Source organism: Protopterus annectens, chromosome 5.part0, assembly GCF_019279795.1.
Source record: "Protopterus annectens isolate FY-2018-M chromosome 5.part0, PAN1.0, whole genome shotgun sequence".
Classification (NCBI taxonomy): Eukaryota; Metazoa; Chordata; order Ceratodontiformes; family Protopteridae; genus Protopterus; species Protopterus annectens.
Window position 1 is genome coordinate 1,790,569,468 of NC_056735.1, and position 24,307 is coordinate 1,790,593,774.

The 24,307-nt window shown below is 36.6% G+C and overlaps 1 protein-coding gene across 1 annotated transcript in view; it reads right to left on the reverse strand.

Moving 5' to 3' along the window:
* Positions 1-5,939: 5,939 nt before the first annotated feature.
* HTR2A (5-hydroxytryptamine receptor 2A) overlaps positions 5,940-24,307 on the reverse strand; it is a 777,564-nt gene continuing 759,196 nt past the window's right edge. Inside the window, exon 3 of the mRNA XM_044071590.1 lies at positions 5,940-7,986. Coding sequence (XP_043927525.1) covers positions 7,187-7,986 — 800 coding nt within the window. The 3' untranslated portion in view covers positions 5,940-7,186. The remainder of the gene's footprint in view (positions 7,987-24,307) is intronic.

Genomic DNA, 24,307 nt, shown 5'->3' on the forward strand with positions numbered 1-24,307 from the left:
TAAGGTTAGGTGTGAACAAGCCAAGGTGTGAGAGCTTAGAAAGGAGGAGAGGATGGGAGATGGTGTTGAAAGCTTTAGAGAGATCAAGAAAGAGTGCGGAGATAATTTTACCATCATTGCGGCTGTGGTTAACAGTGTCTAGGAAGGATAGGAGAGCAGTTGTAGTACTATGGCCAGGGCAGAATTCATGCTGAGTTGTGGAAAGAACTTGGTTTTGGGATATCTAATCCATAAGTTGAATTTGAATACATTTTTCCATTATTTTAAAAATAGGGGATAGAATGGCTATAGGGCAGAAATTTGAGCTGTCTGAATTATTACCGCCTTTGTGAAAGGTTATGATATAAGCTTTCTTCCAAATGGATGGTACATAGGCTTCTTGGATAGATCTATTTATGAGAATGCTTATGGGGTAGCTGATGGATTTGGCAGACATTTGAAGGTATTCTGGGGGTAAACTGTCTGGGGCAGTGCTACCAGTTTTGAGTTTTAGCAGGAGTTTAGAAATAGTGCTTAGAATGTGCTTATTAGTCTAGAGCTGTGTGTAAGTATGATGGCCACCCAAACACACACTCACATACACACACACACACACACACACACACACACCTGCATAACTTACTATCTAACTCCCCTACAAGTATCTGTCAGGCAGACATGCGCTTTCATATAAACTTACATATGAAGTCCATTGCATACACTCATGCACATATCTGCTAACCTTATCTTATCACTAGACTCCCCAGCATTTATCTCTATAGCTATGGATGGACATGGTCTTTTAGCCATTATGCACTGCTGAAAGTTGCAAGGAACAGCTGTGCTAATCTACACAGCCAAGCAGTTTTATAAGTCATTTTATGCTTAGATGCCTTCCCAGGGGCAGTTCCAGTGGATAACACATGCTACTTACTGACTGGCTTATTAGCATCTAGCACAGCAGAGAGATGGCCTACCATGATGCTGCATGCCTTAATGCAAAGGTAAAGACACCAAGGTATGGATGTCTAGAAATCCAAAAATATTACCATGAGGTGTGGACATTGTGTATACCTTGCAGTAATCTTTATCAATCCCCATTGTGAGTTAAAATAATGTTCTATAAAGGAACTCAGCAAATGTTAACATAAGTGCATATAAGTAACACATTATGCATGCCTTTAATAACAGACACCATATTGCAATCTAATAAAATATGAAGTATGAGTTCCAAGTAAACATATCTAACATGTTCTCTTCCCATTATCTGGAATCAGCACATTTAGCAAGGATTGTACAATATCTTCCTTAGTACTACAAAGCAGGTGAAACGAATCACTGTATCGAAGGCAATAATTTTGTGGTAAAACGTACATCTTGATGTGCCTGTATCTCAGCAGTAGTGATTATCAGGAGAGGATACTTTAGTATGTTTAATGATATGTAAAATAAGCTGTTCATTTACATTCTATCTCATTTTATTTGCTACCTTAAACTAGGACTTCATAGTAACATTTTGAAATGCTATAGTTTCAAGATGGGTGATTTCCTCATATCTCTTGTGATCTTAGATGATTATGCCCAAGTAATGGTTAGCATCTGCTTGAATATTATGGAGATATAGTCCAGTAGATGAAAATGTTATCTTGCGCCTCAAGAGACAGTATTATTTTTCAGTAACATCTGTCTGTGATGTACTAATTAAACAGGAAGCTGCTGGGCAGGACTAATATGTGTTCTGTAATTTTAGGTTTATATCATTATTGAAACATATTTTATGTAATGCTTGTTTTTTTCCAGAATGTAATTGTTTCCAATCTGGTTAATTTCTTCAAGTTAGGGTAAATTTTATACAGTAGAGGAAATGGACTTTTTGAATATGCATGAAATGGGTACTGCTTCTTTTATTCAATTTAAGTTAAGTCTGGTTTACCAAGTATTACCTTCTTCTGCCTTATAGCACTGAAAGTGTACAAAAAACCCTTACTTACTTTGTTGGTATGGAAGATCTACTTACACGCACTTTAGCAAACCAGTAGGGCTTAACAACAGTGCACTATATGCATGAGAGGAAGCTTGTAATAATTCCTGTTGAATGTTGACTACCTCAGAATAAGAACTTTGATAAATACCCAGCAGGAGGGGAGTGGGGTAAGCTAAGTAATTTTCTTGATTAAACAACATTTAATCTTTGAAATAGGATCATGAAATAATCTTCACTTCAAAACAATGGATCACAGTATAGTGGATTTTGATCGGATCTTCAAAACAATGGATCACAGTATAGTGGATTTTGATCGGATCTTCAAAACAATGGATCACAGTATAGTGGATTTTGATCGGATCTTCGATTGGTCGACACAAAGATGCCAAGAAATTTGCTCTCGAGGTGAATCTTGGCATCCTTGTTAAGTGCACATAATTTAGGGTTGTGAATCGAGACCCAATCTTAATTCTTTGCAGTGCATGAAGCTTCATCTGCTCCTAGCAGTAGTAGCTGCAGAAAAGAAAAGCACAAAGCACATTGCCGGTTTTCAAAACTGTAAAGCACTTAGCGAGTGCTGTCAAAAAGACAGTGTAAAACATCTTATAGGGAAGGAAAGTCAGAGGCAGGTTGCAGGCATAGACAGCAGGTGAGAGAAGTATTTTTTTTAAATTCTGACACAGTTGTTTGATGGTCAGTACTGGCAAGGTTTACTGCCTAGCACAATACCCGATCTTAACACCTTAAGCAGGGTTTTTTAACAATTAAGATTGGGTCTCGCTCTACAGAAGTGCTTAAATGGTTTCTCATTTTTGTGATATCACACCATAATCACTACTCTCCATTCACTAAATATTTGTTAGACATTAGTTGGTTTTATCGTTTGTACTTCCCTAACAGGATAGTTACGGGAGACATCTGATATCAAACAACGTGAGCAGCATTATTTCATTTCAACATGACTTCCAGTCCTGTTTTAAACTAACATTATATTAATCGAGTCAAGAAAAATAAAATTTGTGATAGTTGTTCCAAATATAGACTTTCAGAAATATCATTCCTTATTTGAAGGCCTTGAATTCTTTCAAACCATACCATTCAATATACTCACATGTAGATCTTATATATGCATTTCACAGCACATTTACGTTTAATGTAAAAGACTGTTTTGATAGCTCACTTTTATGGAACTTAAAATATATGTTCACTTTGTTCACATCTGAAACCAGAAATCTTCTGTCCCTAACATTGTATATTTTCAGTAAATGCTAACTAAATAGTAAGAAAATATGTGTTACGGTTTAAGTCAGTTTCAATTACAAAACGTTTGATGTAGACACACACACACACACACACACACACACACACACACACACACACACACAGACCCACACACAGACCCAGATGCAGACACACACACACACACACACACACACACACACACACACACACACACACACACACAGACCCAGATGCAGACACACACAACACACACACACACATAACTATATATATATATATATATATATATATATATACACACACACACACACACACACACACACACACACACACACCTGTTTAAACATGTTTTTTGCCTGACTGCATCCATATTGTGAAACAGTGATTAACTGTTAGACTTAATACCCTGTTCACTCAGCCTCTCCACAGGATATGTGCCCATAGAATGGCACACGGCAGTGGTGGTCCCGCTATACAAGGGTGAGGCCACAACTGACCCTGGTAACTACCAACCAATAAGCCTGACCAGTTTGATCTGTAAAGCTATGGAGCGAATCATTATGGAACTCATAAATGGAGAGATTGGGAACCTCCAGTCGCTAGACCCCACACAGTTCTGCTTCGTCAAGGGCAGATCATGCCTCCTGAACCTGGTGGATTTCTTTGAGACAGTTACTCAGGATATAGATAAGGGAAAGGAGGTACACATGGCTTACCTTGATCTTGCTAAAGAATTTGACACCATTCCCCATTCAGGTATTATTGATAAGCTCACCAGCCTGGGCATAAACCTTTACATCACAAGATGGATCAGAAACTGGCTCTCAGACAGATCCCATAAAGTAAGAGTAGTGGAATCTTTGTCCGAATTCAGACCAGTAATGAGTGGTGTGCCTCAGGGCTCTGTCCTGGGGCCCCTCCTGTTTGGCATATACTTCTCAGAAGTACAGGCAAGCATGGAAGGGCTGTGGCTGACTAAGTTTGCGGACGACTGCAAACTGTGTGCTATAATAGAGTCTCCGGCCGACATGGAGATCCTCCAGAAGGGCCTAAATGAGACTGATGCATGGTGTCAAAGCCATGGTCTCAAGCTAAATGCAAAACAATGTGTAGTAATCCCCTTTGGAAAAAACAGAGTACCCGCAAACTACAACATAGGAGGTAATCCCCTGAAATCTGAAGGAGAAATAAGGGATCTAGGGACCCAAGTAGATAGTCAGCTTTTCTTTGATAACCATGTTGCCAAAGTGGTTAGAAAATCCTTCTATGTGACCCATCTGATCACAAAAGGGTTTGCATCAAGATCTAAGGATGTAATGGTGCCCCTCTACTCTTCCCTCATCAGACCCATTATTGAGTACAATGCACCAATTGGAATGTACCTGGCTAGACATCTCCAGCAGCTGGAGAGACCACAAAGGTACCTAACCAAGAGGATTACTGGCCTCAAACAGTTGCCCTATGCAGCACAATTGAAAAAGCTAAGACTGTTCTCTGTTGCATACCACTTTCTCAGAGGTGATCTCTGTCTAACGTATAGAGCCATGTCCAACCCAGAATTGTTGAACATGCTCCATCTTAGCAAAACCAAATCTACTCGAGCTACACGCTCAAGGGATATAAACCTCAACACAACAATGAATAGAACATGCTGGAGGGATAGATTTCCTTCGCAAAGACTTCCCTTACTATGGAACAGGGTCCCGATCTACATAAGACAGAGCCCCTCACTATCACTCTTCAAGAGGAACCTTGATGAGTGGATGGGTAACAGAAAGTTCACACCGGGGATCACACCAACAGCACTACTAGATAGGGGCCAAGGGTACTAGCTGCTAGTACAAGGGTCTAGGGAACTACTAAAGGGGCGGTGAATACCGCACAACATGGCTGGGCTAATATATGCCTTCGGGCAGATAGCCCAGTACCAACCTATGAACCTATGAACCTATACAGTTTTCCATGTACTAATTTCATAGACCACAAAACTTTGAATGACAGAGTTGCATTAATGGTCATTGGTAGTGAGTTAAATTTCTCAGTTAACTAAATTAGCATATAAAGGGTTAAACTTGGATTCCATATGATCTCTACAGATTTGTACTTGGATGCTGTGTATCCACATTCCTTCTGAGTGATAATATTTTGTGTATAATACATTGTAGACATTGTGCATGCATGACGTAACTGACAGTTCGTGGATTTTATTTTTTTACTTAAGACTCCAACTAAGAAGTTTCACTTGCAACTGACCACTAAGATAAACAGGGGAAGTTGAGATGAGTTGCTTGCTTGACTTCTTTCACAATTAAGACAAAATAGTGTATCATCACTTGTAGATGTTCAGTGAGATTATTTGTCTTGCTCCTATGTTATAACATTCACCCAATTTGATATTATTAACAAATGGTACCTAGCAGTTTCCATGTTTCCAAAATAAGAACATAGTTGAAAAAAAAACAGAAAAAAACAGAGACAGCAGTAAATTAATACATGCAAACATGAAACTGAGGCATTTCGCTGACTGTGCAAGACATTAAGGAAATCAAGTATACTGACTGTTGACTAGTCAAATGTCACTAACTGGTCATTTAAAACTAGGTTAAATGAGGAAGCTATAGCATATTTTGATTGGACATAACTGTAGAATATGTCTGTTAAACCATTATGACAATTTTGTACAGACTATATGAGGTGTGACTGCACAATAAGCAATAAAAGGGACAAGCCTGAGCAAGTGCACAAAGAAAATACATTTTATATTTCACATAAATATTTGTTCTTACAGTTTGATGTTATACAAAGCAAAATGTTCATGAAACAAAACATTGTTTTTCTTTCTTACAAAGATGTTCCAGTATGCATAAATAATTTAATATCACCTAAAGGTTAATCTGAGAGATTACTGTAGTTGATTATCTTGCAGCACTAGCAATGTTTTGAAGAGGCCATTTGGAACAGTGGAAAGAAAACATACATGTAATAATAATAATGTCTTTGGAACCTTAATGGGCAACTTGTCTGTAGGTAATTAGCTTGAACTATACAGAAAATGACAAACAGCCCATTGACATTTGAACACAACATTTAAAAACAAGTTCATACAAATCCATATAACCAAGACTCTCTAATAAACTACACAACCTTGTGCAAATTGAAATACACTTATTCTTTTTATCAGTTTCACAGCTCAATGTATATTCTGCAACAGAACTTACATTGCCAGTGTATTGCTATGTCTGTATTTAAATGTTTCAACACATGACACTTCACATATATGCTTATTGCACCACTCACAACCATTTTGTAAACTTTAAAGGCAGAAACAAGGCAACCATTTTGTGTTGAATAGGGTGTGATGATGTTGCTAAAGATTTCAAATTGTTTTTCATAAAATGAAATTGAAATTGATATTTCATTAATGGTCTTTTGTGAACTGAAGCACATCATGAGTTTTACAAACACTCTTCTCTATCTTTTAGAATATTTGTTTAAAAATGTATATTTAGGAAACACAATACAAAACTGCTGAAATAATGAAAATCATATGAAATAGTGTATACAGTTCTGCTGTAAACATTTTGCTTCAGTTAATTGAAATGTTAGACACAACAATTTTTACTTTATTTTAACTGGTCAGTTTTCACATACTAATTCATTAAGAGAAATTGTTTTTTAGAAACATCTTTTTTCAAAAAAATCATTCTGTTTCTGAAAAATAGCATTTAATAACCTAGCTTCAGAAAATTTCTGTGAACCTGAATTTTTCATGAAACCTTTGCATGTTTCTTGTAATGTCTACATCCCTTGTATTGGAAATTTGACAGAAGGCATATACAGATTATGCTGAAAGGTTTTCCCCTGGACAAAGCTATTTTTTTTGTTCTTAGTAATATGTCATTGCAGCATCTTCTCTTACTTAGCTGAAAATGTCTCTGTGCCGGCATCATGGTTGCCATGGTTACCACTCTTCCAGCACAATCAAACACAGCTAACCTTTTCACTCACTTGGTTGATATCTGGCTTTGACATTTTATCTAAATTATGTAGTCCTAGAGTAACCATAGAAAACTCCTTTGCCATCTTGTGAGCTCCTTTCTTTAAACTTTTCATCTGAGCAAGCTGAATCTGACTGGAGTTGTAAGCCACAGCAGGAATAGTGTTTACTAATATCAACTGCAATGGCTTCTTTTCTTCCTTGTATTTGCATTGAATGTAACGGGAAAAAGCAGAACGGTAGGTCTTGTTGAATAGTGTATACACCAGTGGATTGACAGCTGAGGAAAGATATCCAATCCAGACAAACACATTGAGCAAATCACCTATTATTTGTTCACTGCAGGTATCCTTGCAGATGACAGCCATCACATTTGTGATAAAAAATGGGCACCACATTACAACAAATAGGAAGAAAACTATACCAAGTACCTTTGAAGCTTTCTGCTCATTGCTAATTGATTGCATCGTCCTCCTCCCATATGCTCCCAGTTCTCGATTTAAGCACCTCTGAAATAGTCTTTCTGATGAAAGTGAGCTCTGAGGGAAGAAACTAAAGGCAGTCCACTTGTTTCTAGGCTCCAGCTCTTCAAAACAAAGAGTTGCTTCCTTCTGAAGTGCTCGTATTGTCAAAAAGTAAGTGACAATCATTATTATCAGAGGTATGAAGAATGCCACAAAAGATCCCACCAAGACAAAGTTGTCATCAGTCAGCAAGCAGCTGTCTTTTTTAAATACTTTTGAATAATCTCGTAGGCCAAAAACAGGAATCGGCATGGAGACACCTTATGAAATTTATTTGTAAAAGAAAGAAAAAAAGAATTGATTATTTATTTAGCATGACTGACAGATAAAATAACATGGCATACATGTTTCTTCAAGAAAATAAATACATCATACAAGTATCATCTAACTTTGTGTGATATGACTACTGTGAAGCCACATATTTCACTATTGTGAAGCCACATACATACTTTACATGGGTAGGCATATTTGTTATTCTTCATTTTGCCATCTAATTACTTCACTAACATTTCTGGCATCAGAGTTCTTTATTATATTATGTTAGATACTGGTAATATTTGTAACTTACATAACTATACAATAAAGGCTCAGTACTATCCAAAAATCTGCAGACTTATTGGATATCCAACTCAGCATGCCAGCTGTAAATCAAGCATATACCAAAAGAAAAAATATGGCTGCTGATGTAACATTGAGAGGCCAGATTTTCTATTGGTATATGCTGAGGAACGGAACAAAATATAAGAAAATCACTTACATTCTTTAAATCTAAACAAACAGAAATCTATTTGATTTTCCTTATATTTTTGCGCTGTTCCTCATAAAAATTGTTTTTTAAGTGTGTTAAAAAATAAACAACAATGGATTTTCTGTTTTTTCACTTACTTCTCCTGCACTGTACTGATGTACTGTGCAGTTGTGGGACTATACATTCCATAAGCATGTGCAGTACATCAGTGTAAGGAAGAGAATGCAGAAGAAAAATGAAATGCCCTTATACAAATGTAAGCAGTTTCTTTCTTAAATAATGTAATTGTATGTTGTTGTCTTTTGGCTTTTCCTGGTTAGGGGGTCGCCACAGCGGAACTCCGGTCTGCTAACGATTGGCAGTAGATTTTCATGAACGCCGAGGTGCCAGCTCGACGTTCAACCTTCAACGAAGGCACGCCCATTTACACATGTCTTTCGAACGCCCACCCAACTGCGGGGAGGACCCACTCTTGTTTGTGGATGGCTTTGTTTAATCATTCGGGCTTTGGTCTCATAATCAAACCATACCAACCATGGATAAGTCCTGATATACCCATGCATAGTTGTGGGTTATTGCTAAAATAAATTCTGACTTGTTTGGATCCCGTGTCCTGCTTTTAAAATGAAACGTTACTGTATCCCAGTGCCCTAAAATTCATGTAAGACGTTTTTTATATTTATTTAAACTTAAAGCTGTATGCAGTTTAGAATTGTCACTGACAATGTGCAAGGTATCATATGCTCCTGTCTTGTGTATGTAGGATATCCAAAACCAAATAATACAGTTTGGGCTTTCTTAAACCAGATACCTAATGGAGTAGAAAAACATTCATATTCACATCCATTAAAAATTTGACATTAGCGGGTAGGGCTGGAACAGTCTGACATTACATACAGTGATGCCAGAAGCTATGCCTCCTTTGGTCATCTACAAAAAAAAAATAAATAAATAAAAAAAATCTCTGGTGTATACAAAAGTATATATGATGATGATGGAGTTTACAATCCATTTTTTCCCACCCTTTTCACAACCCATCTATAGTCATGATAGTCTTAATTCTGAGTTATAGTACCTGGGACACTAAGGTTAAAAATAATGGGAGCAGACTGTCCCTGTCAGCTGGAAGGTATAAAACTGTGGGAAAAAATTATAGTAAGAAAAATAAAACACGTTCACTGATGAAACACGAATAGACTAATTTTCTACAAAATTTCTTTATCTGGATTTAATTAAAAAGTACTTTCCAATAAATACACCAAGGTTCTATTTTATGTGTGTGTGTGTGTGTGTGTGTGTGTGTGTGTGTGTGTGTGTGTGTGTGTGTGTGAGATATGGAAAAAAGGCCTGACAGCCTATTTTCATTTCCTGATTACTAATTAAATCCATGTCTGCCAGACTGAAATGGCATGTAAGCATGGATGCATGGAAGTATGAATAAGGTGGAATATATACTAGGTTTGGGGTTGCAATGTTTCCCTTACTCCAAGGCACAGTGACCTCTGAATTAAAGTATGTAAGTAGCAGAGGTATGGGGGCACAGCTAGTCACTTCATAAGTACAAGGGGGAAACACCCTGCAAAAATCACTTTAAAGGTATGACAGCAACTTTCAGAATTCAGTATTTTTATTTTATCTGTAGCTTCAAACTACTGGAACTGTCAATGTTGGGTCACACACTTGTGAATTGGAGCCTATTGCATTCAGGCATGAATAGATAAGGTAAAAATGGTCAAAAAGTACAGTTTACACCATACAATCAGCATATTTAACAGCATAAAATTCAGCCCAGTGTACATGATTACTACAGCCAAGAATACATTTATGAATTCAGGTTAACATTTTCATAACTCCATAATAATTAGTTAACGTCATACTGAGATTATATAGGACAGGCATGTTTGCAAGCAAACTGGAACTGATAGGACTGGTATATTTACACTGCACTTTACTACAAAGATAATAATAAAATAAGGCTGGACATGTACATTATGGCTAAAGAAGCTGTGCAAGTCTTTGTACAGTAGTATGGATCATTGTCAGTAGTTCTGCTATGAGGAAATTAACCCTGATAGACACATTTTTTGAATTCTGATACATATACTATTTACAGAAGGGAGAAGATGCAAGTTTGGTCCTGTGTTTTGACAGCTTCAGCAGTGGACAGCACTGTCTGCAGACACCCCCCCCTTCCAAAACCCTCTGTAGCTATACTATTTTTTAACACAGATTGTGATATTAAAACAGATTTATTCAAAGACATACAAAATAAATAGTGTATTCTACATAATTTTTTTTCATATTAAGGAAATATTTGTGTAATGGGGCATAACTATTTTAGGTGTACTGATCTGACAATAATAATGCTAGGTTTCTTTCTCAAAGTAAAGCTAGTAGAAATTAAAAATGTTAACATTGCAATTGCAGTTGGTTCATACAGGTATTTGAAAGTACTTTGTAAAACAGTATAGCCCATTGCAAGGTTTTGATACTGATATTATCACCCTAATGAGTTTCATGTTCCTGTTACATTAGATTACCACTTTTATTCTCATGGATAATCTCACTTTTACTGCATTAAAATCACGTTCAAGGTAAAATATAATACCTTTTCTCCTCTTTTATGCCATATGCATAGATGTGCATCACTCTTACAGTGGATATAAAAAGTGTACACACCCCTGTTAAAATGCCAGGTTTTTGTGATATAATAAAATGAGACTACAATAAATCATTTCAAAAAATTTTCCACCTTTAATGCGACCTATAACCTGTACAATTCAATTGAAAAACAAACAAATCTGTTAGGGAAAAAATATAAAAAATAAAAAAAACATACAATAAGCTGGTTGCATAAGTGTGCACACCCTTAAACTAATACTTAGTTGAAGACCTTTTGATTTAATTACAGCATTCAGTCTTCATGGGTACACACCTGCCATCAATTAAAGAGACTCTGATTAACCCCAAATAAAGTTCAGCTATCATAGTAGGATTTTCCTGACATTTACTCAGTCACCTGCTACAGCAAAAGCCATGGTTTGCAAAGAGCATACAAAGCATCAAAGGGATCTCATTGCTGAAAGGTATCAGTCAGGAGAAGGGGTACAAAAAAATTTCCACAGCATTGGATATACCATGGAACACAGTGAGTACAGTCATCAAAAAGTGGAGAAAATATGGGACAACAGTGATGTTGCAAAGAAATGGACATCCCTCCAAAACTGATGAAAAGACAAGACAAAAACTGGTCAGAGAGGCTGCCAAGAGACCTACAGCAAAACTGAAGGAGCTGCAGGAATTTCTGGCAAGTACTGGTTGTGTACTACATGTGACAACAATCTCACATATTCTACAAATGTCTGGACTATGGGGTAGGGTTGAAAGACAGAAGCCTTTTCTTACACAGAAAAACATCCAGGCCCAGCTAAAATTTGCAAAACAATACATCGTCTCCCAAAAGCATGTGGGAATATGTGTTATGGTCTCAGACCAAGGTTGAACTTTTTGATCACAATTCTAAAAGGTACATTTGGTGCAAAAACAACACTTCGCATCACCAAAAGAACACCATCCCCATGGTGAAGTATGGTGGTGGTGGCAGTATCATGCTTTGGGTTGCTTTTCTTCAGCTGGAACTAGGGCTTTAGTCAAGGTGAAGGGAACTGTGAACAGTTCCAAATACCAATCACTTTTGTCCCAAAACATTCAGGTGTCTGTTAGAAAGCTGAAGATGAAGAGGAATTTCACCTTTCAACATGACAATGACCCCAAGCATACATCCAAATCAACAAAAGAATGGCTTTGCCAAAAGAAAATTAAAGTTTTGGAATGGCCCATCCAGAGCCCAGACCTAAATCCAATAGGAAATCTGTGGGGTGGCCTAAATAGGGCTGTGCACAAGAGATGCCCTCGCAATCTGACAGATTTGGAGCATGTTTGCAAGGAAGAATGGGCAAATATTGCCAAGTCAAGAAGTCCCATGCTGATAGACTCCTACCCAAGAAGACTGAATGCTGTAATTAAATCAAAAGGTGCTTCAACAAGGTATTAGTTTAAGGGTGTGCACACTTATGCTACCAGTTTATTGGCTGTTTTTTTATTTTTTATATTTTTTCCCCTAACAGATTTTTTTGTTTTTCAATTGAAGTGTACAGGTCACATTAAAGGTGGGAAAAGTTTTTAAATTATTTATTGTGGTCTCATTTTTTATATCACAAAAAACTGGCATTTTAACAGGGGTGTGTACACTTTTTATATCCACTGTATATCACCAAATATACCTCTTAGCAGAAGAAATCTGGACAAAGCCAAAACTAATTGGGGGGGGGAACAAAGATCCAAAAGTAGGCATACTTTTTAAATATTGCTTAGAAAGTTGATAGGATGACAGCTTTTGCATTAGCATGTATTTTTGAAAGGTTTGAAGTCTAACACTCAAAGTTTTGTTATTATGTAGTGACTTTAATCCTCAGTGATTTTCCAGAAAAGGTCAGATTTTATGAGGAATGGACCAAAAATATTTGACAAAAATCTGGACATTCTGCAAAAATCTGGACAGTTGAGAGATATGTCACCAAACCTCTAACAAAGGAATGTATTTTGCAATTCAGCAACTGAAATTGGCAAATTTTTGAATGTGTTTTTTTTTAAATAACTTTACTGAAAAAAAGGCTAACAATACATGACCTATAACAGCAAAGAATATTACTCCGATTCAATGACGATTAACCCAAGAAAGGTGCTGCTTTGATGAAACCCCACATTCCCTTCTGTCTGATACCACAAAGATGTAGTTACATTTCACTAATACACTCAGGTATGCGTGTTTGGGATCCAAACATCAGTGAGGAGATAGTTAAAACATTTGTCTTAGTCAATGAATACGTGGCTGACTAACATTCACATCACAGAGTCCTAGCATGTTTAAATAATATATATATATATATATATATATATATATATATATATATATATGGGTCTACTTCTCTTCATCGAAAGTACATATCTTCAAAAAAGAGAAGAAGACCCACATGTGAAAGTGCACTTAACCGAAAGTTAAAACAAAATGAAAACTCCAGTAAAGCTAGAACTTCCACTGAGTGACCTCCCAAACTTCTTGTATCAGAGGCACATGGGATATATGCAAATGACCCTTATGAACATCAGGTGTTTCAGCTAATTGGCAATTCTGAATGCCCATGACTTGTTTCGTCATTTCAATGGAAAATTTCAGGCCAATAAAGTCAAACCCCACTAGCTGGAGTTTTCATTTTGTTTTTACTGATTGTTTTTTCAGTGACCTTCTCACTCATTGTTTTAGTTTGTTGTTTGGGATATTTTTGCAGTGACCCTAATGCTAATGGACATCAGTTGGGTATTACAGCCCTGTGTTCCTAATGCTTAGTCAAGCACTCTGCTTGTGCTGTGCTGATGAGGTCATAACAAGGCTGAAATATGCATATCCACAGCTAGTGGGGTTTGGCTTTATTGGCCTGAAATTTTCCATTGAAATGACAAAACAAGTCATGGGCATTCGGAATCGCCAATAAGCTGAAAAACCTGATGTTCATAAGGGTCATTTGCATATATCCCATGTCCCTCTGATACAAGAGGTTTGGGAGGTCACTCAGTGGAAGTTCTAGCTTTACTGGAGTTTTCATTTTGTTTTTACTGATATGTATTATACTCCAATTTTGTATGTATTATGACTTGTAAAACTTATCATTCTGCTCCTTCTAATTCAGAACAGATCTGTGAATCAATTCATAGAATCAAAGATATTCCAAGGGTGCAGTGTCTTATGACCATTCATGTCCCGACAGTAACCTCTATGCAGTGTAAGAAATCTGCTCTGTTACAAACAGCTTTTTTATGTGCTTAAAGTGCTCACATATACTGGTGACCTCTCTCCTACTTCAGATCCCATTTTTTAGCACTTTCTTTGCCTCTTCTCAACTCTGCCTTCATGAAGGCGACACTTCCCCACTGTGGGCCGTCTCTCAGAATGAGCTCAATGAGCACACCTTCCTCCCTTGTCTCACTGATATTTCAGGCTTCACCCTACGTCTCTGTTTAAAGGAAGAATCTGGAGTGTCTCAGTGAAGAGTTCCCTCTCACAGGTAGCACATATATCCTGATACTCACCATGTGGGTCAGTGAGGGGGGGGTGCTGTTACTACATCACTGTACCACCTTACTAATGCATGCTAACCATAACTCTGCACCTTACCTTATCTTACCTTACAAAAAAACTCTAACCATAACTCTGCACCTTACCTTATCTTACCTTACAAAAAAACTCTGCAGCTCTACCATTACACACGACAAAGCCAGACCCATAAAAACAGATTAAAAATATGCACAACATGAAACTATGCCTTACCTAACCCTTAACTTTACCTCTAATTTTAAGGCACCAACGCTTTCACACACATACCACAACCCCTTACATTAGCCCCTCTGTCTACATTGTAAACTGTCAAAATTCCAAGATGCCAGTTTGTTTATTTGCATCTGATGAGTTATTTATCTTTTTTTTCTACAGATTTACTCCATACTGTTTTCCCTCAGCATTGTATACAATTGTGCTGTTGTCAGTCTTGTATTTGTATGACAGTCATTGAATATACTTATTGTTTGTTTTGTTTTTGTCTACTTTTTTAATTTTCCATTTTAGAAGTATTAACTGATTTACTGTTATACTGGTATATATTTGTGTCCTACATAATTTCTATGATAGTTCTTCAGGGTAAATTGTAAGAGATTGTGCACAGCTCAAACTCAACAGAAGAACACAGGATGTTGCTAATTTTTCTCCCACCCTGAGCCGAGGTGTCATGCTGGGGAAAAGATTTATCAGCACTGCAGAAATTTGAAGCACTACTGAGATTGAGTGCTTCCTACTTGGTGGTGCTACTTTTTGAGTCAAATGGTAATCCTTAACCAACCAGTAGGCTCTTTCTCTCCACACAGCCTTGTCTGGGACCATTCCCTTCAACACACTGAATGCCGATTCCAAATAAGCTGTGATTCTATCCTTCTTAAACCATAATGTTGACTTGGCATTTATTATGGATAACTGGCTGGCTAAAAATATTAACCTGCATATAGCAGCATCTATTGTACCAGATGTACTGGTTATTCATAGCCCTAGGTAGGGTAAAATGCAGGGTGGACATTTGTTTTCTTTCTGTTTTCTAGTTGACTGAGGCTGAGGCTGATAGTCTAACTCCATTAAATATGCCCTTGAAATATGAGTGAATTAAATATTCCTGCTGGTGTACCATCAAACAAGGTAGCTAGGGGCTTTTCTGCAAGAACTGGCTGATTTTCTCCTTGACATTATGCATAAGTTCCCTAGATGGCTGATCTTGGGTGCTTGATTCTACTGACAGTGAAACTACAAACCTGGCATGGAGCTTCTGAGGCATGCAGAGAACTTCAGCTTCACTCAGGTGGTTAGCACAGCCATCCATACATTTAATCATTCATTGGATTATTTTCAGCTTCATCTGAAAAGTAGAAATCATATGAAAACCATTCAACCGGAATGTCCACTGCCTGGGTCACTTCTAGTGTAGACTCTATTGGTCATCATCTTCTGATGTTGACCTGATCTGATATTGAGATGTGATGATCATTAAGTGAGTGACCATGTATCCCATACATGACCAGATTATAGAGATTTAAAATGGCCCTTACTGTTACCTGGGGTGTTCTTTCGCCACTTATAAATGACATGATCTATTACCTAACAAAAATACTGGGTTGGCAATTATAAACATAGAAATGCACATTGACATGAACATGGCAAAGCAGTTGCTTTCTCAAGGACATGTTAAAGTTTAGATCTGCATTATGTTGTATACCAGATAGAAATCTCACATAGCAAGGTATCTTGTCTAGCTGGTAAGATTTCTGCCAACATAAGTCATTTGGCTACACTTTTTCATGTGATTGGCAGGTTGAGCAGTCCAGCTTTTCTTGTTGCTTGGAATGTTTCTTCCTGAGATTACTGTGAGGACGCCACATGAATATTTTCAGATAAGGTTGCCAAGATAAGACAAGCCTTCTCTTCAGATTAATCCTTTGAGATGTACAGTAGTTGTTTCATCAATTTGGCAAATTTTTTGCAGGGTGGAGTTTTACCATGTTGACTACGACAAGGTCATGAAGAGTGGTTCATCTGTGCAACCTGCTCACTGTGGGTTGCGGTCTAGTCTTAAGAAGTTGATTATTTCTTTCCTTGTGTCACTAGGGTTAACTACTGTCTAGATCACCAGGTCATCACTGGGCAAACATGTTTCCACCCTCTTTACTGGGCAAACTTGTTTCCACCCTCTTTAAATGAGGATACCATCACCCCCAATCTTTGAAAAACTTGAACTTTCACATAAGTGACTGGAGAATCACTTCTCTGTCTCCAATCTCCTACTTATTGGGAAGGTAGATGGCAAAATGTCATATTCACAGTTGTGCTCCTTTTCAACATGTCATAGCCTCTTAATACTTTGTCAGCACTGAGATTGCCCTCAATCAAGTAGTTTATGGTCACTTGATGACAGGTGATCAAAGGTTGTTCTCATTAATGCTGTTCTATGATTTCTGGATAACCTATGGCAACATGAAAAATCACAACTAAACAGGACACTTGAAATGTTATTGTACTTTCACTGTTAATGGTATCAAGCAGTTTGTAACTTCCTTTCTGAAAACTCCTAGAGGGTAGTGTGAGTGATGAATTCTTTGGATTCTTGTCACTGAAATATATGGTTCCTCATGTCTCTGTTTTATATCAGTTTCTCTTCGTGGTGTACATGTTGTTACTGGGTGAAGTCCTTAACTAGAAAGGTGTTTAAAAAAATCACATGGTGATGACATCAAGCTTGCATCTCCTTTACTCTGGAGTCTATACTTGATTTCACCAATCTTTAGGACTATTTGGGCTATATTAAACTCACCCCAGTGACAACTGACTTTATGCTGATATATGCCAACACGTACCTGTCATATCTTCCACTGCTTTCCTTTTAATAATATACAGGAAAATCTATTTGCTTAAAGAGCATCTCTTTACTGAATCTACTTGCAAGTGGTACCATGACAATGGTTTGGTAACTTAGCATCCTATGTCATGAACAGAACTCATTTAAGAAGCTTTTCCCAGCCTCCTAATGTGTCATTTTCTGTGCATATATTTCACATGTAGATAGGAGTTTTTGTATATGTTTGATTACACTACATGTTATGCATTTCCTAGTTTGCATCTTGTCTATATATTTTTCTTCTCTGAATGCACTCTGACTGGATATTTTACTCCTACCCTATCCTACTATTATGTTTTAAACTTTGTTATGTACTAATTCTGTGTATAATTTTAATTAGAAAGACTGCAATGTATTTTTGTCTCTGACCATAGCTGAAAAAGGTCAATAGACCAGTCCACCTACCTGGTGAACCAACAGTAACTAAATGAATAAATAAGTAATTTTGCCTGAGGTCTCTTTTACTTCCTGATAATAGTTTGACACTTAAAGACAAAGTCTCAGTCTTCATTGGGACATCTTATATTCATCTGTAGAATATAAACTTGGATCAAAAACCTCATGCCATATTCAGATGTGGCTCAAGCTCAGGTTATTTTACATCTGGACTGCTGTAATGCTCCCTACCTTGGAATTATGGATGGTGGCCTGGTGCAACTGCAGCAGCTACAGACTTCTGTGGCCAGACCGTTAAATGGAGCATTGATGACCTATCACATAACAGCAGCCCTTCCTTCAGGATTTACACAATTTTCTGAATGCAGCAGATGTGTCTTTAAAATCTTGTCCTTAACCTGCTTATCTAAAATAGTTGCTGAGATCCAGTGTCCTAGCTAGGCAACTGTACTTACATGGTCAGGGCTGCTGACCATTTAACATACCAATCTGAAAATGTGTGAAGATTACTTTTTTCTTATGATACTCCATTAAAGTGGAACCAGCTACCTTTGCTGATGTAGTTGTGAAATTTCAAGTCATTCTTGGGTGCTGATTTTTTCAAGTCTATAAGGATCCCAATAGTAACAATTTATCTGGTTTTATATACTCAGCTTTTAATCTTGAATAATTTTAGCAGTTTGACTTTGGATCTGTTTCCTTTTTATAGTTGCTCTTGGTTTTGTCTTTTATTATGTCTCTTAAATAGATAGATAGATAGATAGATAGATAGATAGATAGATAGATTGATAGATAGATAGATAGATAGATAGATAGATAGATAGATAGATAGATAGATAGATAGATAGATAGATAGATGGATAGTAGATAGATAATTTAAGTTTGCTGTCTTCTGGGTTGATTGAGGTCCAGTTATCTGTCATTTATAAAGTCTTGTTAAACTCTCTTTTTTCTTTTAGTTGGGTTTATTAGCTTTTATGAGTTTGTTGTCAGTTGTAGAACTGTTTTTATTTTTTATTTCTGTGATACTATCTTGAGTTGTAAATTAGAACACACTTGTGACAGATTTTAACATCAATGGCATGGTAGGAAGCAGGCTATTATGCAATTTTGTTTTTATTTCTATAGTTTGTAAATATTTCACTTATTTCATGAAATTTATTTATTGAATTATCTTTAATGTGATTTGAGTGACATGTATCTGTTTGTATAATCACATAATTTAGGTATGTGTGTGCACGGGCACACCCACGTGTGTGCGCACGCGCGCGCGCGTGTGTGTGTGTGTGTGTGTGTGTGTGTGTGTGTGTGTGTGTGTGTGTGTGTGTGTGTGTGTGTGTGTGTGTGAACAAGTGTATTTGGGAGGGTAATGCTCATTTGTTTTCAGTTGTGTGCATGATGCATGGATATAGCTGGTGCAACTTTAAGCCTGGTGAACAAGATGAAGATACATTTACAACACCAACACAACAAAAATAATAAGAATAGCAACTCCAACACACGAATCCAGCACTTTTACCAGTTTCTGGTACCTCGGCCTTTCGCCCTCAATAGATCACAATAAGTGTCTTCTTCAATGGATATATATATATATATATATATATATATACACACATTAATTTAATAGCAATTGGCACAGACAACTTCATTAATCAATTAATATACTTAACATTTAAAGTGACCATTCTTACAAAAAGTTCTAATTTAAAAATCTTTTAACTGTGTAAGACTGTCTCAAAAATAATTATACATATAAATATAGATATAACATATCATTAATGCATTCATAACAAAAAAAAAAAAAATATATATATATATATATATATATATATATATATATATATATATATATATATATATACAATAAACTAATTAAATACCCAGTTCAAGATTAAGTCCAAAGGGCTTCAACGTCTTAAATTTTAGAATCATTTTAGTTTCTAACTCAAGTAATTTATAAAAATAATCCCCTCCTCCTATTATACATTTACACTCTTGGTTTATTCTTCACCTGTCAAGAGTGCATTCTAGTGCCTGGCATTCCTTATGGTGTTGTGGAATTTTTTTCTCCTTCTGGTATGTTAGTTTCTTGTATAAATTAGATGGTTCTTGTTATCTGCTACTTAGTGGCAACGGGAAATGGTGACAGACATTTTTGTTGTGATTGGCAGCTCACATTACAGCTAAAAATGCTTTTATGATAAACAATTTTACATCCCTACTGGACTGTAATGCATTTCATTTGAATATAACACCATTTCATTGTATAATGCATATCTTAGCATTATATGTGTGTGTGGGGGGTTGTTGTTGTGTCTTTCGGCTTTTTCCCCGGTTAGGGGTCGCCACAGCGGAACTCTGGTCCGCTAATGATTGGTAGCTGATTTTTACATGCCGAGTTACCAGCCTGATGCACAACCTTCAATGAAGGTACACCCATTCACGCATGTCTCCACACAGAAGACGCTCTAGCTGAGAATCGAACCGGACAGCGTCTTATTGTGAGGCGACAGCGCTACCGCAGCACCACCACCGTGCTTGTATGTGGGGGGGGGTAACATTACTATTTCTCTTGCAGTTCTCTGTATACTTTATCACTGAAAGGTGGCATCCCACTTCCTATTTTTACATCTGAAAGTTTGCTACCAAATTATAATGGTCATAACTCAACCCTGAGGTATTCCATCAATGAAACGTGTTGTGAGGTTAACATTTACCACAACCCAGCTCTCTGCATTCCATCAAATAACCATTTTTGTCAATTTAATTGGATAGCAGTGAATTTTTAATTGAGTCAACTTACACAATCTATTAGTCTATTTTATCATATCATGAGCTTTTCCTCACACCAGTTATGCCATATAAATTATCTGACCTTTATTTAAGACATCATTTAGTTGTTTATAAGAAATTTACAAAGGTTATAAAACAGGATCTTATTTTCACAAATTCCCACTGATCTTGGCCTACAAAAAAAAGGTCTCCCATTTCTTTATGTAGCAAATCTATCATTACCTAGAACTTTATTATACATTATTGTTGAATAAACAGGTCACTAATCATATGGATCTGAAGTCACCATCTTTCCTTTGTAATAGGTGAGCCCAGCCACTCATTACCATATTTCTAATTCATAACGCTCAATCAATTATCAATTAAAAACATTATACAAGGGTTGACAATATTATTTTTGATTTATTACAAGAAACACCTGCAGTTTTTTCAGGACCCATAGGGCCAGTATTCTTCATTTTGTTCAAGGATGCTTCTGCACCATGTTCAGTAACACATGTATTGTTTCTGATTTCTGAAATAGCTTCCATCTCTCTTTTCTTTTTGAGTATAGTGAGAATAATGTTAATTGTTCACTAACCACAGAGTTATGTGTGTGATAAGATAATGGCAACCTAGTTTTATGAGTCACAGTTTGCTACTTTCTATTTCTATATCTTTTTTTTCTTGGAATGACCCATTGTTTTCATGCTGCACATTTATTACTTAGCTGTTTTTTAGCAGCTATTTACTGCAGTGTATCAGCCATGTAGACTATCAACAGAGTCCTACAACATGATATAGCAGAAGTTCTGACACAGAATTCTAGCATTTCAACATGATTCAGTCATGATTTCTATTTGAAGTTATTTTAAGTCGACAGCAATGTACAGCAATGCCATCTTTAGAACTGGGCACGTTTACCAGATGTTCCTTTGTTCCTTCCTTTGCTTGTCCATTTGACAGCTGAACATTTTGCAGTTTATTGCTCTTCTCATGACTTTATCTGTTGGTATACCTTTAAATTTCTATATGTCTTAGACTGCTTGCTTTTAATGGTGTTTCTACAACCCATTTTGCAGTCTTACTACGTTGTTAATATGTATAATGCTACATGAGCTTTCCATATGGTTTTGAGGTACATCAACTGCTCCCTGCTCATTGATCTCCAATTATCTTTGGGTACAGGAGCCTTAGTCTGAAACTCTTGATGTCTCACAGGTACAGTTGTAGTTCCCAGTTGTTGCCTTCATTTTCAGTGACACCCTCAAACTTTTTTTTTTAAAATATATTTTACTTCATTTATACTTGTCAGTTTATTTGACCAAGCATTTTTTCTGGGAACTTTGCTGTTATGTAATTATTCCATACACTCTGAAATGTCAGTCTACAAGCCATATGACTTACCATTTCCATTCTAGAACATCATTCAGCTATGTTTTCTTTGACTACAGTTTACATAGTTGTACTGTTGAGTCCAAAAAAGTCTCTGATATTTGAATTTGAAGTGAGCTTGCTCATTATCAGCTTTGTGTAATGTATCCACAGTTTTATGATTTTGCAGTATTTTCTCAAGATTCACTGTAAATGTTATTGTCTTCATTTGTTTTATTTCTACACTTCTCTGCAAGTCAGTTTAATAGATAACATCCATTATGGACTTTCATTTGTGTTCTGAAGATCTACTTCTTATTTTACTTACATGAATATGTGCTGCTGTGTGTAAGTGAGGTGTGTGTTTGCATAGATAGTACTGCATAAGTAATATATATATATATATATATATATATATATATATATATATATATATATATATATATATATATCTATATATAGGAGGCAGTGCCACACCTGCCCATCCGTCCACACTTGCACTATACCACCATGAACACAACAAGCAGCTACATCCCACAAGTCATATGAGACATGCATGCCAAGGAAAATCAGTAGGCCTTGACTGATTATGCAGACATTGATGGCTACAGTGATGGCTCTTACTCTTAGCATGAGCTGTGATATGTGTGGGGGCATGCATATGTGTACCAGTAAGTACTAATATATATACATATGTTGGTAAACATGAGAGTAAGTGAAGGGTGTAAGTGAGCATTTTAGTCTGCATATGTGGATATGGCATGTATCTGTATGGGCTGGCACGGTAATTGATGGATGGTGATCAGGTGTATTAAAACCCAGTTGTAGATGTGTGGTTTAGGTGTTAGCATGTCTTTGCATGATGAGTAAGTCATAAGAGCTTAGGCTATCTATAAATATGTAAGAAGTGTATTATGTGTGAGTGAGCACATCTGTGTGTACATATGTGTGAGTCTGTATAGATTGTCTGCATGTGTATGTCTGTGTGCATGTATGTGCATGTGTATGTGTTGTGTGTGGTGAGTACACATGTGTACTTGCTGTATGTGGAGGCTAGCTTGGAATGACATTGAATGGCTGATAACCAGCAGTAGAAGGTACAGCATACAGATATCTGTATGAGTAAATGTAGCAATTGCAAGGAATGTGAATGTGCTGATGTGTGGCATTACATGAGGAGTTTCGCTGTATATACTGCCCTGTGCTGTAATTGCTTTGGCACGAAATTGTGTGCATTTGTAGCGATGAGCAAGATATGTGACTATGTGTATCCACTCATATGGCAGTTTTGAGAAGATGTCTATCACATTAAGAATGTTCTGCAATAAAGTGTGGGTGTGTGTGTGTGTGTGTGTGTGTGTGTGTGTGTGTGTGTGTGTGTGTGTGTGTGTGTGTGTGTGTGTGTGTAGTATCTGTGAAGTGGGAAATCTTTGAAATATTTTCGCTATGACTGCAGCTTTGCCTCTCATACCTTTCTATCAGACTTAGTCTTATACATTGCTAAATGTTATAATGGTACAAAACCAGTTTCAGCATTTTCCTCTAATTTCACATAAAATATTAACTTTACTCCTCTATGAGTCGTGCAAACAACTATTCACATCTGTGAAAATATTTTATTATCTTTAAATAAGAAGAAAAACCTACATGCAAGATGGCTATCGGGTATATATTCTAATGTTGTGGAATGCCTAACAATACATGACAATAGATAAGCTGTAAATAAAGCATGTCATGGGCCTGACACATTGTCCAATTATTAGTCCATTACAAAGTGTCATGTGCAACTCTACTGTTAAATATTTCTTGTAGCTAGATACACATTTTTGGTAGAGTCTGTCTAATGACTTGCTTGCATTCACCTCGGTTTAGCAAATGGCTATCAAAAATGGAACAGCAGGGTTAAAAATATAACTCCTTGCCTCTTTACACTCACAGTATCAGGCACTTTTATTTTACTAATCTTCACTTGCTCTTAAAATTGGTGGAAAAAATATTGCTTTGAAATAAAAATTTACTTGGAGTTGTGTATACATCTCACTTGAACGACATCACAAGTGATTGCATGTTAATAACTTTATCTGATACAGTTGTCAGTTTTAGACAGCAGTTGCACACCATTATTCTAGATAGGAAAATGGTAACTGATTGCAGAGACTACAGTATTCATTCATTACAGAAAGGCATGGGAATTGCCTTCAGAATACATTAAACTGTGTGAAAACTCTCATTAAGCATAGTTTA